The sequence below is a fragment of the Nomascus leucogenys genome, chromosome 10 (assembly GCF_006542625.1).
Source record: "Nomascus leucogenys isolate Asia chromosome 10, Asia_NLE_v1, whole genome shotgun sequence".
NCBI classification, from domain to species: Eukaryota; Metazoa; Chordata; class Mammalia; order Primates; family Hylobatidae; genus Nomascus; species Nomascus leucogenys.
Window position 1 is genome coordinate 92,118,702 of NC_044390.1, and position 23,521 is coordinate 92,142,222.

General features: G+C 51.9%; 1 protein-coding gene across 10 annotated transcripts in view; it reads right to left on the minus strand.

Moving 5' to 3' along the window:
* Positions 1-23,521, minus strand: part of LOC100602794 (scavenger receptor class B member 1) — a 105,341-nt gene that overhangs the window by 71,890 nt on the left and 9,930 nt on the right. For 7 of the 10 annotated variants that reach the window (XM_030821666.1, XM_030821661.1, XM_030821660.1 and 4 more), the window contains one exon: positions 19,547-19,695. In XM_030821666.1, the coding sequence (XP_030677526.1) occupies positions 19,547-19,567 (21 nt within the window). In that variant the 5' untranslated portion in view covers positions 19,568-19,695. Of the gene's footprint in view, positions 1-16,047; positions 16,425-19,546; positions 19,696-23,521 lie in introns of those variants that run through there. The other 3 variants (XM_003276251.4, XM_003276250.4, XM_012509754.2) reach the window with 2 other exon arrangements.

Below are 23,521 nucleotides of genomic sequence, written 5' to 3' on the forward strand. Positions count from 1 at the left end.
CTGGCTGAGGGCCGCTGAAGGATGGACGCATCACTGCTCAAAGGCAAGGAATGAGAGCCAGGAATTTTAGAAAGCAGGTGGAGGAAGGGGCCAGGAGGAATCACAGGCTTCTTCAACCCAAGAGGTTCAAACTTGCACTGTGACTGCCAGGCTGGGAGCTGGGGAGGATCCAGGTACCCAACCCCGGCTCATCAGAAACACTCTGCTCCAATCTGATTCCCACAATGAGGCTTTTGTGTGGGAGTCTGTGGGAAGAACACGTGCACTCCTGAGAAAGCAATGAGACAAATCCAAATCAAGGGCCGTCCTGCCAAAAGCACCCGCCTGGCCCCTTTACAGATGCCAGTGTCCTGAAAGACCCAGCAAAAAGAACAGGGCTGGAGAACAGGTCTGGATTAAAGAGGAAACACACATGAGGCAACCAGACACAGAATGCAACCTTGGATTCAAAAAAAAATTTTTTTAATTTTTTCAAAACTCACTCTGTCACCCAGGCTGGAGTGCAGTGGCGTGATCTCGGCTCACTGCAACCTCCGCCTCCTGGGTTCAAGCGATTCTCCTGTCTCAGCCTCCCGAGTAGCTGGGACTAAAGGTGCGCACCACCACACCTGGCTGATTTTTTTATTTTTAGTAGAGACAGGGTTTCACCACGCTGGCCAGGATGGTCTCAATCTCTTGACCTCGTGATCCACCCGCCTCGGCCTCCCAAAGTGCTGGGATTATAAGCGTAAGCCACCACGCCCGGCCAATTCAACATTTTTTAATGAACAACTACAACAAAAAGTGTTATTGGGACCGTAAGGGAATCTCAACCGCAGACTGAGTGTCAGATTAAAGGTATGGATCCTCGTGAGCTTCCCGAGTGGGGCCATGGTCCACGGTCATGGAGAAGGACGTCCTTGTCCTTAGGATGCACCCAAAAGGCTCAGCAACGAGAGAGAGAGAGAGAGAATGCACATGTAGCAACTTGTACTTTTCTTGCCATTTTTACAAAATAAAATTTTTGAAAATAGAACCTTGGGTGATGCGGTGGTGGAAGAACACACTGGGCTGCTTTATTTTACAAGCTGGATGCCTCCCTCGTGAGAACGGCAGAACAAGCCGTGGTACATCCGCACCATGGAGCGTTTCCAGGCATCTAGAGAATCAGAGCGTGATCATCACCAGAAAATCCCGGCTGACTGAGGAAGACATGGACAAGCGATGACAGTGTGAGAAACCCACGGCGCAGCAAAGCGTGCATAGTATGGTCCCATTTCAGCAAACTGCTGACAGATGGATCCCTCTCTGTCTGTGTCTATCAGGTTAAGATGTTGGAAACAGCCAGCCCTTACTTGACACTTGCCGAGCTGCTATTCGAAGTGTCTGACATGCGCCAATTCTGCCACCTTAAAAGCCCTATGTAGGAGACACTTTTATTAACTTCATTTTACAGAAAAGTAAGAAAGGCACAGAGAGGGTAAGTCACTTGCCTGAAGGCACCCAACTGGGAAGTGGCCAAGCCAGGATTTGAACCTGGGCTGCCTGCCTCCAAAGTCCATATGCTGGGGTCCACCTGAGCTGGAGAAGCTAAAGCCCTGCCAAAGGCTGGAGAGAAGCCTGGGATGCTGCTGGGACACACTGCAGGATAAACCCAGCAGCTAGGATTCCAGATCAACTCCTCCACGGCTGCATCTGGGCAGCTCATCCCTCCCACCCCTACCTCATCCTCTCTCTGCCCACAGCACACCCCTGCAGCCTCTCACCTTGGGTGGAAAAAGACTGAACTTTGGCACACCAGCCCTGACATCTCCCCCACTTTTTAAAAAACACCTCGTTCCAGTCCTGCCACCAGGATGTGAACAGGCAGGGGTATCAGTGGGACCCTGGGAACTTTCTGCCTGAAGGACATTCATTAATGACTTCCTCCTGCACCCACCCAGGCCCCTTCCACCCTTGCTGCCCGGGCCCTCCTGGCCTCCATCCAGCTAGCCTGGGACAGTCGGCCCCACCCAGCACTCGCTGCTAACTATCTCTGTGGCCTTGAGTAAACCTCTGTTACCTACAGAATTTGGTTTCCAAAGGAAAAATAAAAGATAGAACTGAGCTTCGGAACCCAAGTCAGTCCAGATCTAACAATCTGACAGCTATGAAACTTTCCCCATTAAAGCAATTAGGCCAGATACAGTGATTCATGAGTGTAATCCCAGCACTTTGGAAGACCGAGGTGGGAGGATCGCTTGAGGCCAGGAGTTCAAGACCAGCCTGGGCAACATAGCAAGACCCCTGTCTTTATAAAAAATCTAAAAATTAGCTGGGCATGGTGGTGCACACCTGTAGTCCCAGTTATTCAGGAGGCCAAGGTAAGAGGATCGATTGAGCCTGAGTGGTTGAAGCTGCAGTGAGCCGTAATCATACCACTGCACTCCAGCTTGGGTGACAGAGTGAGACCCTATCTCAAAAAATCTAAATAAATAAATAATAAAGGCTGGGCACTGTGGCATATGCTTATAATCCCAGCACTTTGAGAGGCCGAGGTGGGTGGGTCATTTGAGGTCAGGAGTTCCAGACTAGCCTGGCCAACCTGGTGAAACCTCGCCTCCACTAAAAATACAAAAATTAGCCAGGTGTGGTGGCGGGCACCTGTAATCCCAACTACTCAGGAGGCTGAGGCAGGAGAATCGCTTGAACCCGGGAGGCGGAGGTTGCAGTGAGCCAAGATCATGCCACTGCACTCCAGCCCGGGCAACAGACTGAGACCATGTCTCAAAAAAATAAATAAATAGGCCGAGCTTGGTGGCTCACACCTGTAATCCCAGCACTTTGGGAGGTCAAGGCGGGCAGATCACCCGAGGTCAGGAGTTCGAGACCAGCCTGGCCAACATGGAGAAACCCTGTCTCTACTAAAAATACAAAATTAGCTGGGCATAGTGGCGCAGCCTGCAATCCCAGCTACTTGGGAGGCTGAGGCGGGAGAATCACTTGAACCTGGGAGGCAAAGGTTGCGGTGAGCCGAGATCACACCATTGCACTCCAGCCTGGGCAACAAGAGAGAAACTCCATCTCAAAATAAATAGGTAAGTAAATATAAGTAAATAAATAAATAATAAACAGCTGGTAAGCTACTACCTCCTCAAGAGGCCTTGGTAAACAGAATAATCAGCCAAACAAAATAATCTCTAATACTGTAACAGCCAGAGACAGTGAAAGACAATGCAGGGATGAAGTGGGAAGCTACCTGGGGGCAAAGGGGCCCAGCCCCATTTTTGCTGCCTATGGCCCTCTCGTCTCCCTGACAACAGCCCCTCCTTTTTGCCTTTTGGGAACCACCCCACTCTTACCTGAGTCTCTGTGGGCAAGAACTACTTCCCTCCCTGGCTCCAAATGGGCAGGCGACCCAAGGCTGACCAATCACAACAGTCCATTACTCAAGCCACAGCAATTGGTCCAAGGATGCACATGTGATCCCAGCTCAGCCAATCACAGCCAATGAGCATTGACTCCATAAGTTGTCCCAGCCACTGAGAAAATTTTTTAATTCTCCTTCAATATCCCTCAGGAAGGTTCCCTTCCAAGAGCTTCTGGGAATTCCAAAGCAGTCAGTTTCTCCCTGACGTGGTGCAGATACCATTTATTTATTTTCTAAGAGTCAGAGGAAGCCACTGGCAAGTGAGACTGAGGCGTACATATAAAAACATAGGAATCTTATTCTAGAATCACATTCAGCCTGTCCAGATGCCCTGTCACGGGACCCAGGAAGAACAGCAGGGTCACAAGAAACTCACTCCCTACATTGACACTAACCAAGTCTACTTACGAGGGTCACTGCTGTTTTCTTTTTTTTTTTCTAATTGAGTGCATGTAGATGATTTTGCATAAATGACATGCTCATGGGCCACATCTCCACATTCCTGCACGGAGCAAAATCACAAGCAGAATGAACCTCGGTCTCCTGACTCAGCCTCGCACAGTCCTGCTAATGAGAACAAAGTGAAACATAAAGGATTCCATTCTTTTTTTTTTTTTTTTTTTGAGATGGAGTCTCACCGTCAACCAGGCTGAGGTGCAGTGGTGCGATCTTAGCTCACTGCAGCCTCCACCTCCCGAGTTCAAGCAGTCCTCCACCTCAGCCTCCCAAGTAGCTGAGACTACAGGTGTGTGCCACCATGCCCAGCTAATTTTTGTGTTTTTAGTAGAGATGGGGTTTCACCATGTTGGCCAGGCTGGTCTCGAACTCCTGACCTCAAGTGATCCACCCACCTCAGCCTCCTAAAGTGCTGGGATTACAGGCATGACACCTGTAATCCTAGCACTTTAGGAATAATGCAATAATGGCGCCCGGCCCATAAATGGTTCCATTCTAAATAATGAACCTCGGCTTAAGTGCTCAGGGAGAGAAACACTCCCAGCCCCAGCCCCATCCAAGACACCTGATGGGACCAAGATGCCAACAGGAGGATCCTTGCTTCCTCCTGGAAGCAGGAGGTGGCCCCAGAAACAGCCTCCACGCTTCCTGTGACCCCTCCACCAGGACAGGTGCTGTCTCTTTACCTACCATCCACAGACAGCCCTGATGACATCTTTATACACCCATATCCCTTCCTTCTGGCCACTCCACCTTCATGCTGGGTCAGGAAAGGGGTCAATCAGAAGCCACCAAAGCTCAGACAGGGAAACACCCCAGCACTGGAACCAGGCAGAAGTCATCGAAATCCAGATGGAGTGTGTTAAGACTCAGGCCTACAGTCTGTGGATGCATCCCAAGGACCCAGGCTTCGGGGTGCTCCCCAGGGCGTATGACCTCACTTACCCCTCGCTACAGCCCGAGGAGGGAGGCCCAGAGAAACAAGCCCGGCAGGGTTATGCAACTCACCCACAGCCACAGAGATAGGAAGTGCAAGAGCCACTGCTGAACTCAGGGAGTCTAGTTCCAAAGTCCACGCTGTGGAGGACCCCGACTGGGGCCTCACTGCCTTAGCCCAAGGTCCTACCCTAGGCGGTTCTCTGCCCTGGACAAGGGTCTCCAACTATGGAATGCAGCCATGAATGAGACAGATAAAGTCTCTGTCCTCATGGAACTCACACAAGTGGACGAGATAATTTCAGAGACTGTTAAGGGCTCAGAAGGGAATAGCATGGTGTGGTTATAACACAAGATGGCGCAAGCCAGGCGCGGTTGCTCATGCCTGTAATCCAAGCACTTTGGGAAGCTGAGACAGGTGGATCACCTGAGGTCAGGAGTTCGAGACCAGCCTGGCTAACATGGTGAGACCCCATCTCTACTAAAAATACCAAATTAGCTGGGCATGGTGGTGCATGCCTATAATCCCAGCTACTCAAGAGGCAAGGCTGGAGAGTCACTTGAACCGGGGAGGAGGAGGTTGCAGTGAGCCGAGATGGGACCATTGCCTTCCAGCCAAAAAACCACACAGATGGCACAGACAGTGGACATGGGGGGCAACTGTCCATTGGGTGGGGTGGGCAATCAGGGGGTGTCTTCTCCGAAAAGTTACATTTAAGCTTCAAAAGATTACATTTAAACATAAAAGAGGAACGAAGCATAAGAGCCAGGGAGACAAAAAGACAGTCCAGGCAGAAAGAAAAGCACGTCCAAAGGCCCTGAGGCTGGACAGCATGTGTGACGTGTTGGAGGAAAAGTAAGGCCTGTGAGGTTGCAGTGGGGTGAGAATGCTGAGTTGAGATGGGCGGGGCCCATGAAAATGAGGCTCACAGCTTTGATACCAAATGCAGGAAGATTTTATTCAGCTTCGTGAAATGATCCAATGTGCATAGGTTTTGGTTTTTTTTTTTTTTTGGGAGATGAAGTCTCGCTCTGTCACCCAGGCTGGAGTGCAATGGTGCAATCTCAGCTCACTGCAACCTCCGCCTCCCGGGTTCAAACAATTCTCCTGCCTCAACCTCCTGGGTAGATGGAATTACAGGCACATGCCACCATGCCTGGCTAATTTTTGTATTTTTAGTAGAGACGAGGTTTCACCATGTTGGCCAGGCTGGTCTTGAACTCCTGACCTCAGGTGACCCACCCACTTCGACCTCCCAAAGTGCTGGGATTACAGGCATGAGCCACTGTGCCCGGCCCAATTTGCATGTTTTAAAGAGCATCCTGGCTTTGATGGGGAGAAGTGACAACAGTGTGGTATGAATCAGCAGAGCAAACAGCCCCACGAGGACACTCCAGCACCCACTGGGAAACGACGGTGGCAGCTCGGTCTGGGGTGACGGCCACGGCAGGTGGAGGAGTAGGCCCCGTCGCCCTGCACAGGACCACAACCTGCCACTGGTCACGAACCATCCTGTGAAATAAACCTTGTCTTTTAAACATCCTTTCAATAAATATTTGAGAACCTGCAATTATGTGCCAGGCATTGTTCCAGGGGCTTGGGTCACAGCAACAAACACCACAAAGGTCCCTGCCCTCATGGTCCGACATTCTCATGGGGAGAAATAGACAATCAACAATCAACATGATACACAGGGAAGTTCCAGGGTATCTACAGTGGCTGACAGGGCTAAGCAGAGCGGGTAAGGAGGGCTGGGAGCACAGGGGGACAAGGGGGAACCTGCATGATGCACAAACGGAGTCAGGGGAGGGTCTCTGTGAGCAAGTGAGAGCTGAACAGAGACCTACAGGAGATGAGAGGGCTTGTGTCATGGGAGAGCTAAGGCAATTGGGCCCATGGGGCCGAAGAATGGCCAGGAAGCCATTGTGCAAGAGAAAAGGGAATGGGGACGTCGCCAGAAAAGTGGCAGGGGTGGATGGCACAGGCCCTGGGCCAGGTTAGGACCTGGCTGTGACTCCTAGGGGATGGGTCTGGCCATGTCAGGGCTTTGAGGGGAGGAGGTGCTAAGTGCAATTTTGATGGGCTCCTATGGCTGCTTATTGAGAAACCCCACTGGGGAGCAAAGGTGAGCACAGGGAGGCCAGTGAGGAGGCAGATGCAGGAATCTGGGGGAGAGGTGATGGCGCCTTGGACCAGAGGTGATGGCGCCTCGGGTGTGGTGAGAAGTAGTTGGAATCTGGGTATATTTAGATGATGAAGCCATAAGACTTTCTGACGGGTTCTTTCTGGGAAGTGGAGAGAACAGAGTCAAGGCTGAGTGCAAGATGTTGGCCTGGGCAACTGGAAGATGGGGGAGCTATGATGGAGTGGGACGCTGGTGGGAGCCACAGGTGTGGCCGGGGGTGATGAGGAGCCAGCTGGGGCGATCGTGAGCTGCCTTTGACCCCGAGTCGAGATATGGACTCTGCTGTTGGACACTCAGGGGTGGGGTTCAGGGGAAAGGTCTGGGCCCATGGATACCAATTTGGGAGCGGTCAGGACAGAGATGCCATTCAGGCACGAGGCTGGAGGAGCCCACCCTAGGGTTGAGGGATGAGGATGCACAGAAAGGATGCCTGGAGCTCCACCAGCAGGAGGCGGGAGGCCAGGGAGATGAGGAGGCATCAGCAGGCAAGACTAGAGAGCAGCCAGGAAGGTGGGAGGAAAACCCAGAGAATGGAGATTTAAAGTGCCTCAAGGGTCCTTCTAGAAGCTTCCAGAGAAGGTGGAAGGAACTTCACCCAAAATGCCAGGAAGTGAACAAGGTCAGGCCCCTCCCGTTCCTTCCCCCTCCCCAGCACAGGCAATCAGTGAACAGGAAGAAACAGTGGAGTGGAGGGAAAGAAAACAAGAAAATTAAGACGGCCATGCCTTGGGCCACGAGGCTTCCTGGAACCCGGGACCTGGGGAGCTTCTGAGCAGGCGGAGTGTCTCCATATCTCACCCAGGCTTTGGGAGGAAAATCGCCCCCGACACCCACAGGGAGCCAGCCCCTGGGCCCTTTAAGGCTTCAAAGTCAAGAACGCAGCTTTTTGTGTTGTTTTTGTTTCTCTTTGCATGACAGCTCCAGCCTGGCCACTCGTGGGCCAGCAGAGCCCAAGGTCATATCCAAGCAGGGGGAGGGAGACGAGGTAAATAAAAGGGATTTTCTTTTTGTTTTGCGTTTTTGATTTTTGACCGAGCCCTAGCGTTGAATTCTCTGCACAATTAATGTGTCTGTGGTGTCGGTGCTGCTAGCGCCTCCCGGAGCAGAAGGTCTGGACCAAACACTCCTCCACAGAATCCTCCAGGCCGAAGATTTAAACCACAAACTCTCTGGGCTCAGCCTTGGGGGGAGTGGCTTATGGCCCCAGGGGCCTCTCTTTTGCTGACCACAGACATGGAATCACCCTCTGGACACTAAGGAACCTCCATGCAGGACCCACGTATGACAATGCCAACAAGCCTGCAGCAAATCGCCACTGGGACCAAGACTCATCCAGGAAAAACACTTTCATGGAGCAATCCCTCCATGGGGACTCACTTCCATCGCATTTGCTAGAAACCAAAGGCCAGGGTAAGGCGATTCTAGGTGGCTGAGCTTCGCCACGTTCTAGTTAATCAGGGTGCATCTCCTGGCGGAGGCACAGCAAGTACCGGCCATTCCAGGAAGGGACAGGGAATCTTTCCTGGAAACCCCAGGTGCTGGGCCTGGCCCCAGAAAGGCCAACAACAGCGGGACACATCAACATGTATGTGCAGACACATCAACACACAAGGACATGCATAAACATGTGTGTTCATGTGTGTCCATTTGCGTGTACAGACACACCATGTGTGCCTGTGTCAACGTATGTGGGCACACATCAACACAGGTGTCTGCATACACATTATCATGTCGTCACACATCAAGGCAGGTGTGTGCATGCCTACACAGGTGTGTGTGTCACTGTTTTCACCATCAGCACGTGTGTACACACACCAACACACGTGTGTGCAAACACACACACATTCATGAAGACAGGGAGAGGCAAATCTACCAGGAGCAAATAAACTCGACTCAGGCAAACTAAAAATAGCCCATGTTTTTCAGCCGTCGCCAGGGAGTAAGTTGAAGTTCTCTCACATGCCAGAAGGAGTAGGAAGTTCAATGGCAGGAAAGAGGAAGAAAAACAAAACAGAATTGGCACACACCTGTGATCCAAGCCGTCCTCAAGGAGCCCCCTCCCCACCTGTGACCAGTGATCAGTTCTAGGGCTTTGCCCCACATGTCCAAACATGGGGGTCCTACAGGAGACGCCTGGTAGCTGGAGACATTGGGCCTCCCTCCCAGGTTCCACAGGGGGGGCTGATAAAGGCGCAGCGCGGGGCTGATAAAGGCACAGAGTGGGGCTGATAAAGGCGCAGAGCGGGCGGCCCCTGCAGGATGGGTGGGAGTCCAGCCCCCAGGGTCACTGGGAGCCCTGGGCTAGGAAGAGGTGGCCTCCCCGGGAGCCTCACTTGGTGCCTTTGATTGAAGAACATGTCCCTGGTCTCAGACCACCCCCAGAAGGGAGAGGCCAGGGTGCACTCTGCACCAGCAATGTTTGGTGGGGTGATTATTAGGACAAAGACTCGAAGGGACCCTGCTGTTCCCTGGTGATGCACAGAAAGGAAGGGGCAGCCCAGGAAGAGAATATAAGAAGGCCCCCCCCCACCCGCCTTAAGCATGCAGCCGACCTGCTCAGACATGCGGAGAACTGGGAGGACACTGCGCAGAGGCCGCTGGGACCGGCTGTGGAGTCTGCCCCCAGACTTGAAATCCTGATTCAACCACTTGGAGCTATGTGACATGGGGCGAGTTACTTTCCGCCTCTGTGCATCCATTTCCCTCAATAAAACAAGACACAATAGTACCTATTTTAGATTCTAAAATGAATAATGCACGTAAACACTTGGAACAGTATCCAGCCACAACGAGTGCCCGTTGATTGTTATCTCCCATCAATCCACACCTTTTAACTGATTGACAAAGATTTCCCAAAAGGCACAAACTCAGGGACAGCCGGTGACGTCCCCGGCTGGCCCTGGTGCCTGGGCTCCCCAAGGCTCACTGTGTGGCTCTGGCTGAGGGAGGCAGGGGTGACATAAAGCACCTGAGGCCAGGGCTGGGGGTCGTGCCCGCCTCATTCATTCTGTAACCTGACTGGTGTTGAAGGGTTGGCAAGGAGCTCAGGTGCTGCTGTGGCCCTCGGGGACGCTGCAGTGACAGTGATGGGAAAGCCCCTGCCTCAGCAGATACAGGGGTATCAGGAAAAAAGCATGCAGGCAAAGATGACCGAAGGTTTTTGCCTCTACCCCTGGGGAAACAAATGGAGGTGCCGTTTATTGAGACAGGGACCATAGGTGGGGGAAGCCCAGCAGCAGGATAAGGCAACTGAGGTTGAGTCCATCTAGAAAACCAACTTAAAGACAGCAGAGGGGACTCAGGTTCTCTCCTGGACATGGAAGGCCATGAGGCCTATCACTGAAGATGGTGGTCTTGGAAGATGACCCCTTCCCTGCAGCCCAGCTGTAGTGAAGGGCCTCTCCCCACGTCCACCAGCTGGGCCTTCCTTGGAGGAGCAGAAACACACGGGAACTTGGATGTGTGCCCCCAGGACCTGAACCAGGCCTTTGTTACTCACCCACATACCTGAGCACAGCTGCATGCCAGGCTCAGATCCAGAGAATGGGAGCAAGAGTCCCCATTCTCATGGCGTCTGCCTCTGGGAAAGACAGACACCTTCACACACACACACACACACACACACACGCACGCATGCACACACACACATACACTAGCGAGGTCACCTGGGGCAAATTACTCTCTTCAGCTTGTCTCCTTAACGGACACTGACGACAATAAGTCGTATGTCACAGCCCTCTGCAGGGACTAAAGACGATTTTCACAAAGGTGCTTTGAACCCTGCCTGGTGCACAGTAAGCTGCCCATGAGTGGATGCCATGAAGTTCACAATCACGGCCCTTAGTGTGTCTGTCCAAACACCTCTCTCCAATCCTACCCACTGGCAGAAGGGAAAAGAAATGAGCTGTGCTTCCCCAAAGCCTCTCCAAGCAACCTCGACCACAGGGCCCCTTTGCAGTGTGCCTCCTCGGTCTGTGTGGCGCATTCATCTGGCCGGTCTTTGAGGAAAGCTATGTATCTGTTCATTTGTAATTTTTTTTTTAAGAGATGGGATTTTGGCTGGGCACGGTGGCTCACGCCTGTAATCCCAGCACTTTGGGAGGCCAAGGTGGGCGGATCACTAGGTCAGGAGATCGAGACCATCCTGGCTAAAACAGTGAAACCCCATCTCTACTAAAAATACAAAAAATAAGGTGGGTGTGGTGGCGGGCACCTGTAGTCCCAGCTACTCGGAGAGGCTGAGGCAGGAGAATGGCGTGAACCCGGGAGGTGGAGCTTGCAGTGAGCCGAGATCGCACCACTGCACTCCAGCCTGGGCGACAGAGCAAGATTCTGTCTCAAAAAAAAAAAAAAGAGATGGGATTTCACTCTGTTGTCCAGGTTGGAGTACAGTGGCACAAACACAGCTCACTGCAGCCTCAAGCTTCTGGGCTCAAGAGATCCTCCCACCTCAGCCTCTCGAGTAGCTAGGACTATAGGTGCATGCCACCATGCTCCAGCTTATTTTTTTTTTTTTTTTTGTAGAGATGAGGGTCTCACTATGCTGCCCAGGCTAGTCTTGAACTCATGGCTTCAAGTGACCCTCCTACCTCAGCCCATAAAGTGCTGGAATTGCAAGTTTGAGCTACCATGCTTGGCCTTGTAATTTTTAATCAAACATGCAGCATGTGGATACATTTTCTTGGTTAAAACAAAAAATAATGGCCGGGCTCGGTGGCTCACGCTTGTAATCCCAGCACTTTGGGAGGCTGAGAGGGGAAGATCACAAGGTCAGTAGATCGAGACCATCCGGCTAACACAGTGAAACCCCGTCTCTACAAAAATACAAAAAAAAATTATCTGGATGTGGTGGCAGGCACCTGTAGTCTCAGCTACTCAGGAGGCTGAGGCAGGAGAATGGCGTGAACCCAGGAGGCGGAGGCTGCAGTGAGCCGAGATTGCACCACTGCACTCCAGCCTGGGCGACAGAGTGAGACTCCGTCTCAAAAAAAATAAATAAATAAATAGGAGCATTACAGATAAAGTATTAGGTTTCCTTTGGCCACACCCCCAGTGTCCTGCCTTCTCTCATTAGAGTATCCACTTCTGTTAGTCTCACCTTTTCCCAAACTTTAACATATTCTAATATTAAGGCATTGAAAATAATGGCAGGGCACGGTGGTTCACACCTATAATCCCAGTGCTTTGGAAAGCTAAGGCAGAAGGATCACTTAAGGCCAAGAGTTCGAGACCAGCCCGGGTAACATAGTGAGACCTTGTCTCTACGAAAATAAAAATAAAAATGGAAAGAAAATATAGAATATTGTTTGGTGGGTTTTTTTTTTTAACATAAATAGCACCAGAGCTTTTTTCAATTAGTAATGTGTTTTTATGGCCTACCCATGCTGAGACATATATCTAAGTTCCTTCTTTCTTTTTTGAGACGGAGTCTCACTCTATCACCCAGGCTAGAGGGCAGTGTCGCAATCTCAGTTCACTGCAACCTCAGCCTCCCAGGTTCAAGTATTCTCCTGCTTCAGCATCCCGAGTAGCTGGGATTACAGGCATGCACCACCATGTCCAGCTAGTTTTTGTATTTTGTAGTAGAGACGGGGTTTAGCCATGTTGGCCAGGCTGGTCTCAAACTCCTGACCTCAGGTGATCCAGTGAATAATGAAGACATGGTTCAGATCCCTGGGGGCACACATCCAAGTTCTGTGAAAAGGACATAAACATGAAATGTGGACAAGAAGCCATTCTTAAGAAATTCAGTCTAAAGAAGCAGGCCAAGGGGAAAAAGATGTCAACTAGTGTGACAATATCCACATCTTCTCCCCAGCTCACCATTGAAGATGGCAGCCTTGGAAGATGAGCATCCCTTTTTTGCAGCCCAGCTGCAGTGAGGGGCCTCTCCCCCATGTCCACCAGCTGGGCCTTCCTTGGAGGACCAGAGACACACGGGAACTTGGCTACCAAAAAATGATAATGATAAATCAGTAATCACCAGTGATGGCAGAGATAGGGGAAGTGGCACAGTCCCATACCTTGTGGGTGGATGTAGCAACAGAGCTGTGCAGAAGGGCAATTTGGCCATAATCATCAAAACTCAAACTGAGCACACCTGCTCCCAAGGCCCCACTTCTAGAAATCTACCCTATGGAAATGTTCATGAACCACATGAAGAGGGATGTGTCGGGATATCGCTGTCATTTGTGACAGAGAAAATGATCAGTCAATGGAGAAACAGGTAAACAAGTCTATAACCATTCAAAGGAATACCAGCAGTGATGAAGGAAAATGCGGGGTAGATTTATTGCTGAGACATGGAAAATTTTTCAGATGGTATCTTTGAATTGAAAAGCAAATTGCAAAATAATTATACATGTTCAAGTTCACTTACAGTTAGTTCAAGTTATGTAAAATATATATATTAATATGTATACATACAGGCTCTTGGTACACAGAAAAGGGTCTAGAAAGAGCCACACCAATGATGGTGATAATAGCTCAGGAGGGGAATAAAATGGGGGAAACTTTCTCTCTTTTCCTCCATTTGAACTTTTTTTTACGAGCAAGTATTCATATATTTTATATAAAGTCGTCCCTCAATGTCAGAGGGGAATTGGTTTCAGGACCCCCATAGATACCAAGATCTGCAGATGCTCAAGTCCCCGACATAAAATGCTGTGGTATTTGCATAAAATGCTGCGGTATTTGCATATCACCTACACGCATCCTCCCATATTCTTTAAATCATCTCTAGGTTACTTTAATACCTAATACGATGTAAATGGTATGTCAATAGTTGTTATACAGTATTGTTTTATGTCTTTTTTTTAGTTGTATTGTTATTTTGGGGGGATTTTTTCTGAAAACTTTCAATCTACAGTTGATTGAATCCACGGATGCAGAACCTGCAGACACAGAGCGCCAACTGTAGGGACTTCTGTCGTTAACCAAAAAGCATATTAAAAAAAAAAAAAAATCAAAGCACAAGGCCTCCCATTCAAGTTGCACACAGACTCATGTAGCCAAAGAAAACACCAGCGGGCAGTCCCTGCTTATGCGTGTGTCTCACCCGCCTGGTCCCCTGAACACAGGCTCTCTTCTTCCATGCTAAGGCACTTGGCCGCTGCTCCAGCCTGGGCGGTTCCAGAAGTGGCCGTCTTGGGCTGGGCGTGTCTTCCTGCCTTCACGCCACTCGGCCCCAAACCAATCGCCTTTGGGATATCCACAGAGGGATGCTGGGAGGCTCCCGTTCAACTTTAAGCCAGATGCTCCTAGCTCCAGGACAATTGAGGACAATGTGGTTTTCCTCTTTAGAAGCCCGGGAGAGGAGTGGGGAAATTTGGTGGTGCACGCATGTGTGGTGCACACACACACACACACACACACACCCTACTGACATACTTAACCTGATGACATCCTGAGAAAGAAAACACCTTGAAATAAGCCCCCAAATAACTGAGTTGGCAAGACTCTTTACCTGGCATAAGTCCCACCACCCCCGCACTCCCAAAGCAAGTGACTAGGTGCTCACTCACAGCACAGGGTCACATGCTTGAACCGCCTGAGTGACAGCCCCTCTAGGGACCCTGCATACACACAGTGAGGTCCTGGCACTGCAGCAGCCACAAGGCTGTCACTGACACACACGTTTCAGTATGAGTAGGCCACAGAAAAATAAAGCTCCCGCAGTGTAACAGAGAAAGCCTCTGAGCTGTCACGGGGGGGAAGAGGCCATTCTGTTGCTTTTCCTGCCATCCCCAGAGACAGTGTCACCATCCACCGGGACCTCTTTGCAATCAGATTACAGGCTTTGGCGGGACAAGATTTGAAAAATCAAAAATAGACACAACGTGGCCAAGATGCCCTAGACAACTGCTCACCCAGAGACCTTGAGAGAGGCCACATGTTGCTCCATCTTTAAAGCCAGCTAGCTGGGTCCCAAGAAGTGTGGCAGCCAGATCTAAGCAGATCCTTCATTCAATCACTCATTCATTCACTCTGTGAATGAGGGAACAGACATAAAATGTGGACAAGGAACCATTCTTAAGAAACCCAGTCCAAAGAGGCAGGCCAAGGTGGAAAGATGTCCATTAGAGTGACAATGTCCACATCTTCACCCCAGCTCTGCATCTGGCTAGAACTTTGATAAGAGTGAGCCCCAGTTTCCCCTCCCCGCCACTGCATGTGTGGGTTGCAGGGCTTCAAAACTCTAAATGGCTTTTAGTTCAAATGTGATACTCTGCAATCTCCCAGCCCTTTCCTAACTCCAGTCTCATTCAAACAGGCCACCCAGGCACCCAGGGCAGAGTCTGTCCGTCTGCAGACCAGCTGACCGCCTAATCTGTCTCCCTGGTTGAAAGGGCAATGGTATGCAAGGTTAGGATCAGAGGAAAGACCTCAGGCTGCGTGCACTCAGAGGACCTTGGGCTGGTGCCTGCCTCTGCAGGAATCTGGGAAGAAAAGCGGCTTATAGTTTCCAGACTGAATCATGGAGGCAGTGAGCAGGGAGAACAGAGTCGCGCATTCTGCCTCTGGGAAAGGGTGCCTATGGGGAGATTCTGGGCAGTGGAGGATGCTCAGCTGAGCACCTACCATGTGAGCTGGGCACCCACGTGGGCTTCACAGAAGGTTCCTGTCCTCCTGGGCTCTCAGGATACAAGCAAAGTGCAGCTCTAATTTTACCGGACTCTGCTACCGGCTGCTGTGAAAGCAGACGTTCACACACTCCTGGGCTCCTTCGGGCCGCACCACGGAAGCAACCTGTCCACACTCCTGATCCGTCGTGGGCGCCCAGACCCCTTAGGGAGGGTCAGGCGCCCGGATGGTCTCCCATCCAGGCCTCCCCAACCCTGGCCTGCGCCTCCAGCAAAGCCCCTGGGTTCCCCCCAGCCTCAGTCTGGAGCGGTGAGGGTGGTGGGGAGGCTGGCAGCAGCTCCTCCCGAAGCGCCTGGCCTCCCTCGTGCTCTGCTGCGCCGGGCCCGGGCGCCGATTCCGCTGCGGTCGCCCACCTACCGCAACGCGCGGGTCCTCCAGGCGCCCAGCGCCCAACAGCCCGGGTCCGTGCGCGGACCCCCTGGGGGCTCCCTCACCCACCTTGAGGACCTGCTGCTTGATGAGTGACGGCACCATCACGATCATGACAGCGCCCAGCACTGCGCACAGTAGCCCCGCGACGCCCAGCGCCCCGGCAGCCCAGCGCGCTTTGGCGGAGCAGCCCATGTCTGCGCGCCTGGGGCCCACCCGCGGCTCGCAGGGCTCCGCGCCTGGCAGGAGACGGGGACGGCGACAGAGACGACACAGGTGGGGACTCCGGGCAGGCAGGCCGCAGAGGCACGGTGGATCCGGGACGGCAGCGCACGCAGGAGCAGCCCGGCAGGTGGCCAGTGGTTTTATGCCCCATCGCCAGCGCCGCCGGACCGCCCCCGGGCAGCCTTGGGCTCCAGGATTCCGGCGGCAGGGGCGGGGCCTGAGCGGGCCGGGGGCGGGAGCGGGGCGGGGCGGGGACGGGGCGGGGACGGGGGAGGGGCGCTGATCGGACGGGCAGGGGGCGGGGCCATGGCCGCCAAGACACGCCCCGCCACGCTGCCGCTGCCCCCACGGCCTCGCTTCCGTTTTGGGGCGGGAGCTGAGGAGGCCTCGTGGCCGCTGAGCCAAAACGCCTATGCGGCCTGGTGCCCCTCACCTTCTTGCTCCCTTCCCCTTTCTCCTACCCCTTCCCCCACCTATGTCTCCCCTCCTCCCAGCTCTCCCCTCTGAGCCCCTCACCCTTCCCTTTCCCTCCTCTTCCCCCTCCTCCTCTATCGGGACCATCATCATGGTTGGTCACAGTGAGTAGGACTCCAGCCCACCCAGGAACCCCAGAGCCCTTACAACGGTCCACATGCCCCGCCACCACCTTCTAGACCCTCATCTCCCCAGTCCATCTCCAGCCTCACTGTCCCTGGAAGAAGGGCCACAGGCTCCAGCCCCAGGGCCTTCATACACCCTGCACAGGCAATTCTGTTCTCCCAGGTATCCGCCTGGCCCTTCGTAACGTTGGTGCCACCATCACCCTATGACTGAGGACCCCCTGGCAGGTTCACGTTCATTTGCGTCCTTGCATTCTGACCATGTGCTCCAACTGGGATGCCAGCCCTTGAGGCGGGGGCCCCCCCATGCGTTCTCAGCTCTAGAACGTGGCCTGGCGGGGAATGCCTGCTCACAGTAAATATTCTAGAATGAATGACTGAGGAGCCTTCTAGGTGCTGGCCCCTGTCCTGAGTGCTTTGCACACAATGGCTCCATTTTACAATAAGAAAACTGGGCGGTGGCTCACGCCTGTAATCCCAGCACTTCGGGAGGCCTAGGTGGGTGGATCACCTGAGGTCGGGAGTTGGAGACCAGCCTGACCAACATGGCAAAACCCCGTCTCTACTAACAATACAAAATTAGCCGGGCGTAGTGGCGCATGCCTGTAATCTCAGCTACTCAGGAGGCTGAGGCAGGAGAATTGCTTGAACCCGGGAGGCGGAGGTTGTGGCGAGCCGAGATAGCGCCATTGCACTCCAGCCTGGGCAACAAGAGCGAAACTCCATCTCAAAAAAAAAGAAAAGAAAAAGAAAAAGAAAGAAAGAAATGAAAACTGATGCACAGGGAAGCTTAGTTAACCCAAACCAAGTCCCCACTTTATAATGAAGAGGGAAACCAATGATGAGCACTTGAGCAAATGAATGAAGGATAATTGCAGGCAAGTGCTCCAAGAAAACAGAGCAGGCCCGGTGCATGGTGGCCCACAACTGTAATCCCCGCACTTTGGAAGGTCCAGGTGAGGGATCACTTGAGGCCACTAGTTGGAGACCAGCCTGGGCAACATAGTGAGACCAGTCTCTACAGAAAATGAAAAGATTAGCCAGCCACAGTGGCATGCGCTTGTGGTCCCAGCTACTCAGGAGGCTGAGGCAGAAGGATCCCTTGAGTCCCGGAGTTCAAGGCTGCAGTGAGCCCTGATCTTACCACCACACTCCAGCCTGGGTGACAGCAAAACCCTGGGGGAAAAAAAAAAAAGAAAAAAAGGAGAGAGAGAGAGGAAAAGAAAACAGAATAGGGTGCACAGCAGTGGGCTGGCACTAAGTGGCAGTTGCCCTTAGATGGGTGAGTGTGTCCCTGAAGCCCTCCATGCCCCCCTGAAGTCCTCCACCATACCCCACCTGGCCTGCCTTCTGGTCCCTGAACCGCTGGCCCCACCTTGAGTTTTGGGCCCCTCATGTTGGCCAGTCCCCTCGTTTTCTGAATGAAGTTACTGAGAGGACAAGAGACTCCTGGGTTACACAGGGACAGGAGGGTGGTGTCCCCAGCACCTGGGTAAGGCAGGCTCAGTCCTTGAGTGCTCTGAGGGGGCTTTCTAAACCTCTTATTTAACTCCAAAAGAAAGCAGCCTTCTCCCAGGGCCATCCTTAAGCAATATGTCTTCTCCTGAACCAATATTTACAGAGCACCTGCTATGTTCTGGTTAGACAGCTTTGCCTGGCACTGCCTTCCTCTAAGGAGGCCGAATATGGTCCAGTGCCCCAAGGGGCAGGGCCCAACTCCTGAGGGAGGTCAGAGTGGCTGGGGTGAGACTGTGGTAGCCCAGGGGGACAGGTTCAGAGAAATCCAGGCTCTGAGGTTTCCCACATTGGAGTCCTGGGGCAAGTGGTTTGGGCCTTTCTGTGCCTCAGTCTCCTCATCTACGAAACGGGGATTAGAACAGCCCCTTTCCAAGGGCTACTGTGAGGATTAAACAAGTCAAAAAACGTGCCAGTGCTTAGAACAGTCCCTGGAATGTGTCAGTGCAACTGAGCTGGGGACTGTTGTCGTTATTTTCCGGACCCACATGACCTGGTGCCTGCCCATCTCTCTGCCTCCATCTTCTGCCCTCTCCCCCATTGTTTCTGTTCATTGAGCGTCCCCAGCTTTTTCTTGTGTCAGGACCTTTGCACTTCCTGTTCCTCTGTCTAGGATACGCTTCCCCTAGATCCTTCCATGGCTCCCCACTCTCCTGGGCTCAGCTGAAACCCACTTCAGGCTCCTGGGGCTCCCCACTCTTCTGGGCTCAGCTGAAACCCACTCCTCAGAGAAGCCTTTGCTGTTGCATCTGTCGAAAACAGGAGTCCCAGCCCACTCTGTCAGGCCACCTTGCTTTGTGTGAAATGGTCTCATCTGTTTCCTTGTTCATCTCCTCCAGCTCCCGAGAGACAGAAGCTGACCCTGTTTTGCTTATCGATGTATCTCCAGCACCTGGAAAAATGCCTGGCACATAGCAGGTACTCAATAAATACTTTACTCAATCAGCTAATTAACTCATTAATCAATCAAGTAACTGATCAATTGATTAATTAATTAATATCATTTCATTGAATTCCTTAAGGCCTTCAATAGCCTTCAGCTATGCAGTTGCCTTTTTTTTAATGACTTTTGTAGTTCTCTGAAATTAGCCAGTTAACTAAAATCCGCAGTCTGCCTGGCCCTGACACCCTCCTCCACTTCCTTGATACTGACCTGCCTTGACCATCTCACCCAATCTAACTCTGATTCATGACCAAGTTTTCAAGGTCCAAATGTACGTGATGCTTACCCAAGAGGGCTGCAAGGCCATGGCTGGAGAGCCCTCATGTCACGCCATGCTGTCACTCGAGAGAGAAGGGCAGAGATGAAAGGGTGCTGGGACACGTGAGCCACCTTGGCCTTGCTGAGGGGAGTCACTTCCGGTGGCAGGGAGAGCAGCTTAAGAAGGGAAAAAAAGACTTCGTCATGTTTGAGAGGTCTTGCCCTGGGGAAAGTCAAAGATACAGAAGAAAAGAAAGAGTGCTGATAACAAAATATGATCAACATGGTGTCACGGGGCTCCTGGAAAATCAAGTCAGATGCTTTTCCTCCTCTGCTCAGAGTCCTTTCGTGATCAAAGACGGAGAACGACTGCAGGCAAAGACCTGGAGGAGTTGGAAGCCTTGTGAGGCGCTTGTGGGATTGGAAAATGGTGCAGCCTCAAGAGGTAAACATAGGGGTCCCCTAAGACCTAGCAGTTCCACTCCTGGGTGTATGCCCAGGAGAAAGGAAAGAGCATGTCCACACGGACGCCTGGACGCAAATGTTCACAGCAGCCAAGCAGTGAAAATAACCCACGCCCCCATCAGCTGGTGAATAGGTAAATAAAATGTGGCATAACCACACACTGGAATATGACTCATCATAAAAAGGAATGAAGGGCTGACGCATGCTACACCATGGATGAACCTTGAAAACATTGATAAGTGAAAGAAGCCAGACCCAAAGGCCACATATATGATTCTGCTTACATAAAATGTCCATAGTAGGCAGATCTATGGAGACAAAAAGTAGACCAGTGGTTGCCAGGGGCTGGGGAGAATGAGGAGTGACTGTTACAGGTTTGGGGTTTCATTTTGGAGTGGTAAAAATGTTCAAAAAGTGACAGTACAAGTGATGGTAATGATGGTTGCACAACTCTGTGAATATACAAAAAGCCATCAAATTGCACACTTTATTTACTTTTTTTTTTTTTTTTTCAAGAGACAGGGTCTCACTCTGTCACCCAGGCTGGAGTGCAGTGGTATCATCTCCCTACAGCCTTGAAGTCTTGGGTTCAAACCATCCTCCCGCCTCAGCCTCCTGACTAGCTTGGACGACAAGTATATGCCACCATGCACACCTCATGTTTTCATTTTTATTGAGACAGGGTCTCACTTTGTTGCCCAGGCTGCTCTCAAAATTCTGGTCATCCTCCCACCCTGGCCTCCCAAAGTGCTGGGATTACAAGTGTGAGCCATCATGCCTGGCCAAATTGTATACTTTAAATGGGTGAATGCATGATATGCAAATTATATCTCAATAAAAACTGTTATTTTAAAGAAATGGCCAGGTGTGGTGGCTCATGCCTATAATCCCAGTGCTTTTGGAGGCCGAGGCAGGAGGATCCCTTGAGGCCAGGAGTTCGAGATCAGCCTGGGCAACACAGCCAGACACCATCTCTACAAAAAATAAAAAGTTAGCCAGGTAAGGTGGCACACACCTCTAGTTTCAGCTACTGAGAAGGCTGAGGTGGGAGAATCACGTGAGCCCAGAAGTCGAGGCTGCAGTGAGTGAGCTATGACTGTGTCACTGCACTCCAGCCTGGGCAACATAGTGAGACCCTGTCTCTCAAGAAAACAAAAAGAAAGAAACCTTTCCGTGGCTCCCACCTCATTCAGCGTAAAAGCCAAAGCCCTCACCGTGGCCCACAAGATCACCACATCTCATACGAGAGAGAAAGTCAAAACACACCCAGATTGTCACGTCTCCCTAACCTCATCTCCCTCCCTCCCCTTGCCCACTCTGCTCCAGCCACACCCTCCTCCCCGGAGCTCCTCCACCTGCTGCCCGGCTCGTGCCCCAGAACCTTTGCACTCCCTGGTCCCCTCCTGGAATGCTCCTCTCCCTAACACCCAGGAGGCTCACCCTCCCTTCCTTTAGGTAATTACTCCAGTGTCATCTTCTCAGCAATGACTTCCTTCCTGACCACCCTTTGAAAGTTACAAACCACCCACAGGACCCTCCCTATCCCCCTTGGCTGCTTCATTTCTCTCTGTGCACCGACCGCCCCCCAGGGAGGTGTTCGCTTGTTTGACTGGCTTCCTTCCTCTTCTAGGATAAAAAAAGCTCCACGGGGCAGGAATCTGCCTGTTTCGTCCATTGCTGTGCCCCCGGCTCCTGAACAGCACGTGGCCCGCAGTAGGCCCTTGGTCAGTGTGTGTGGATGAACCACATCTACCAGAGTCCAAGGTAAAAGCTTGCCTCTGCTGCCGGGCCACGCAGCTGCCTGGCATGGTGGCCTGGGGCAAGTTGCTCAGCCTCTCTGTGCCTCGGCTCCCTTATCGGTGCCTTGGGATTGGTCTGAGGCATGCCTGCACCCTGGGGTGGTCATGAGGATTACATGGGCTCATCTTGGTCATATGCTTAGCAAGGTGCCTGTGTGAGGCGGAGCCAACACCTCCTGCAGGCAGCTGCATGCCCTGTGCCCCACCCCAGCCTGGGAAGAATCACACTCATCCCCAGCGGCAACAGAACACAGTGCATGGAAGCTGAAGGGCTTCCTTAAAGGAGGCACAGCTGGCTCCTGGCGAGCAGTGAGCAGAGATGTGAACCAGTCACTTGCCACAAACATGACCACTACGCCGTTTGCTGAGGGAAAGGAAAAAGAGGAAGAAAGTGAAGGAAAGCGAAGAGACGGGCGCAAGAAAGGACAAAATAAAAAGCAAAGGAAGAGGAAACCTTATTTTTTTTCTTTTGAGATGGAGACTCGCTCTGTGGCCCAGGCTGGAGTGCAATGGTGTGATGTCAGCTAACTGCAACCTCCGCCTCCCAGATTTAAGCAATTCTCCCCGTCTCAGCCTCCTGAGCAGCTGGGATTACAGGTGCATGCCACACACCCTGCTAATTTTTTTTTTTTTTTTTTTTTGAGAAGGAGTCTTACTCTGTCACCCAGACTAGAGTGCAATGGTGTGATCTCGCCTCACTGCAACCTTCTCCTCCCGGGTTCAAGCGATTCTCCTGCCTCAGCCTCCTGAGTAGCTGGGATTACAGGCACCTGCCATCATGCCTGGCTAATTTTTGTATTTTTGTAGAGATGGGACTTCACCATGTTGGCCAGACTTGTCTTGAACTCTTGACCTCAGGTGGTCCACCCACCTCGGCCTCCCAAAGTTCTGGGATTACAGGTGTGAGCCACTGTACCCGGCCAATTTTTGTATTTTTAATGGAGATGCAGTTTTACTATGTTGGCCAGGCTGGTCTCCAACTCCTGGGCTCAAGTGATCCACTCGCCGCGGCCTTCCAAAGTGCTGGGATTACAGGCATGAGCCACAACGCACAGCCAGGAAAGCATTGTAGCCACATCTGCCACCTGGATCGCTGCTGGTGAGGGAGGAAAGAGAGCTCACGTGTGCCTGCTGGATTCATTCAGTTCACATTGAGCTCCTACTCTGTGCTGGGCACTGTGTTGGGCGTTTGGGGACCCAGCAGGGACCATAAGCAAGCCCCCAGCCTTGCAGGTCCTGTATGTTAATAGACAAGCAATAACAATTAGTGATAAACATCATCATTGGTGGATTTTATAAAATGTTAGAGCTATGGGCACGGTGGCTCACACCTGTAATCCCAGCACTTTAGGAGGCCGAGGCAGGCACTTTGCTTGAGCTCAGGAGTTTGAGACCAGCCTGGCCAACATAGCAAAACCCTGTTGCTACAATAAGTTAAAAAAAAAAATTAGCTGGGCATGGTGGCACGCACCTGTGGTCCCAGACACTCAGGAGGCTGAGGTGGGAGGATCACTTAAGCTCAGGAGGCAGAGGTTGCAGTGATCCAAGATGACATCACTGCACTCCAGCCTGGATGACAGAGCAAGACCCTATATCAAAAAACAAAACAAAAAGATATTAGAGGTGTGCTATCCAATACAGTAGCCACTGGCCCTATGTGGCTATGGGACACTTGACACGGGGCTAGTCTGAAGTGAGATATGCTATGTCATATACATCCCAGATTTCAAAGCCTTCAT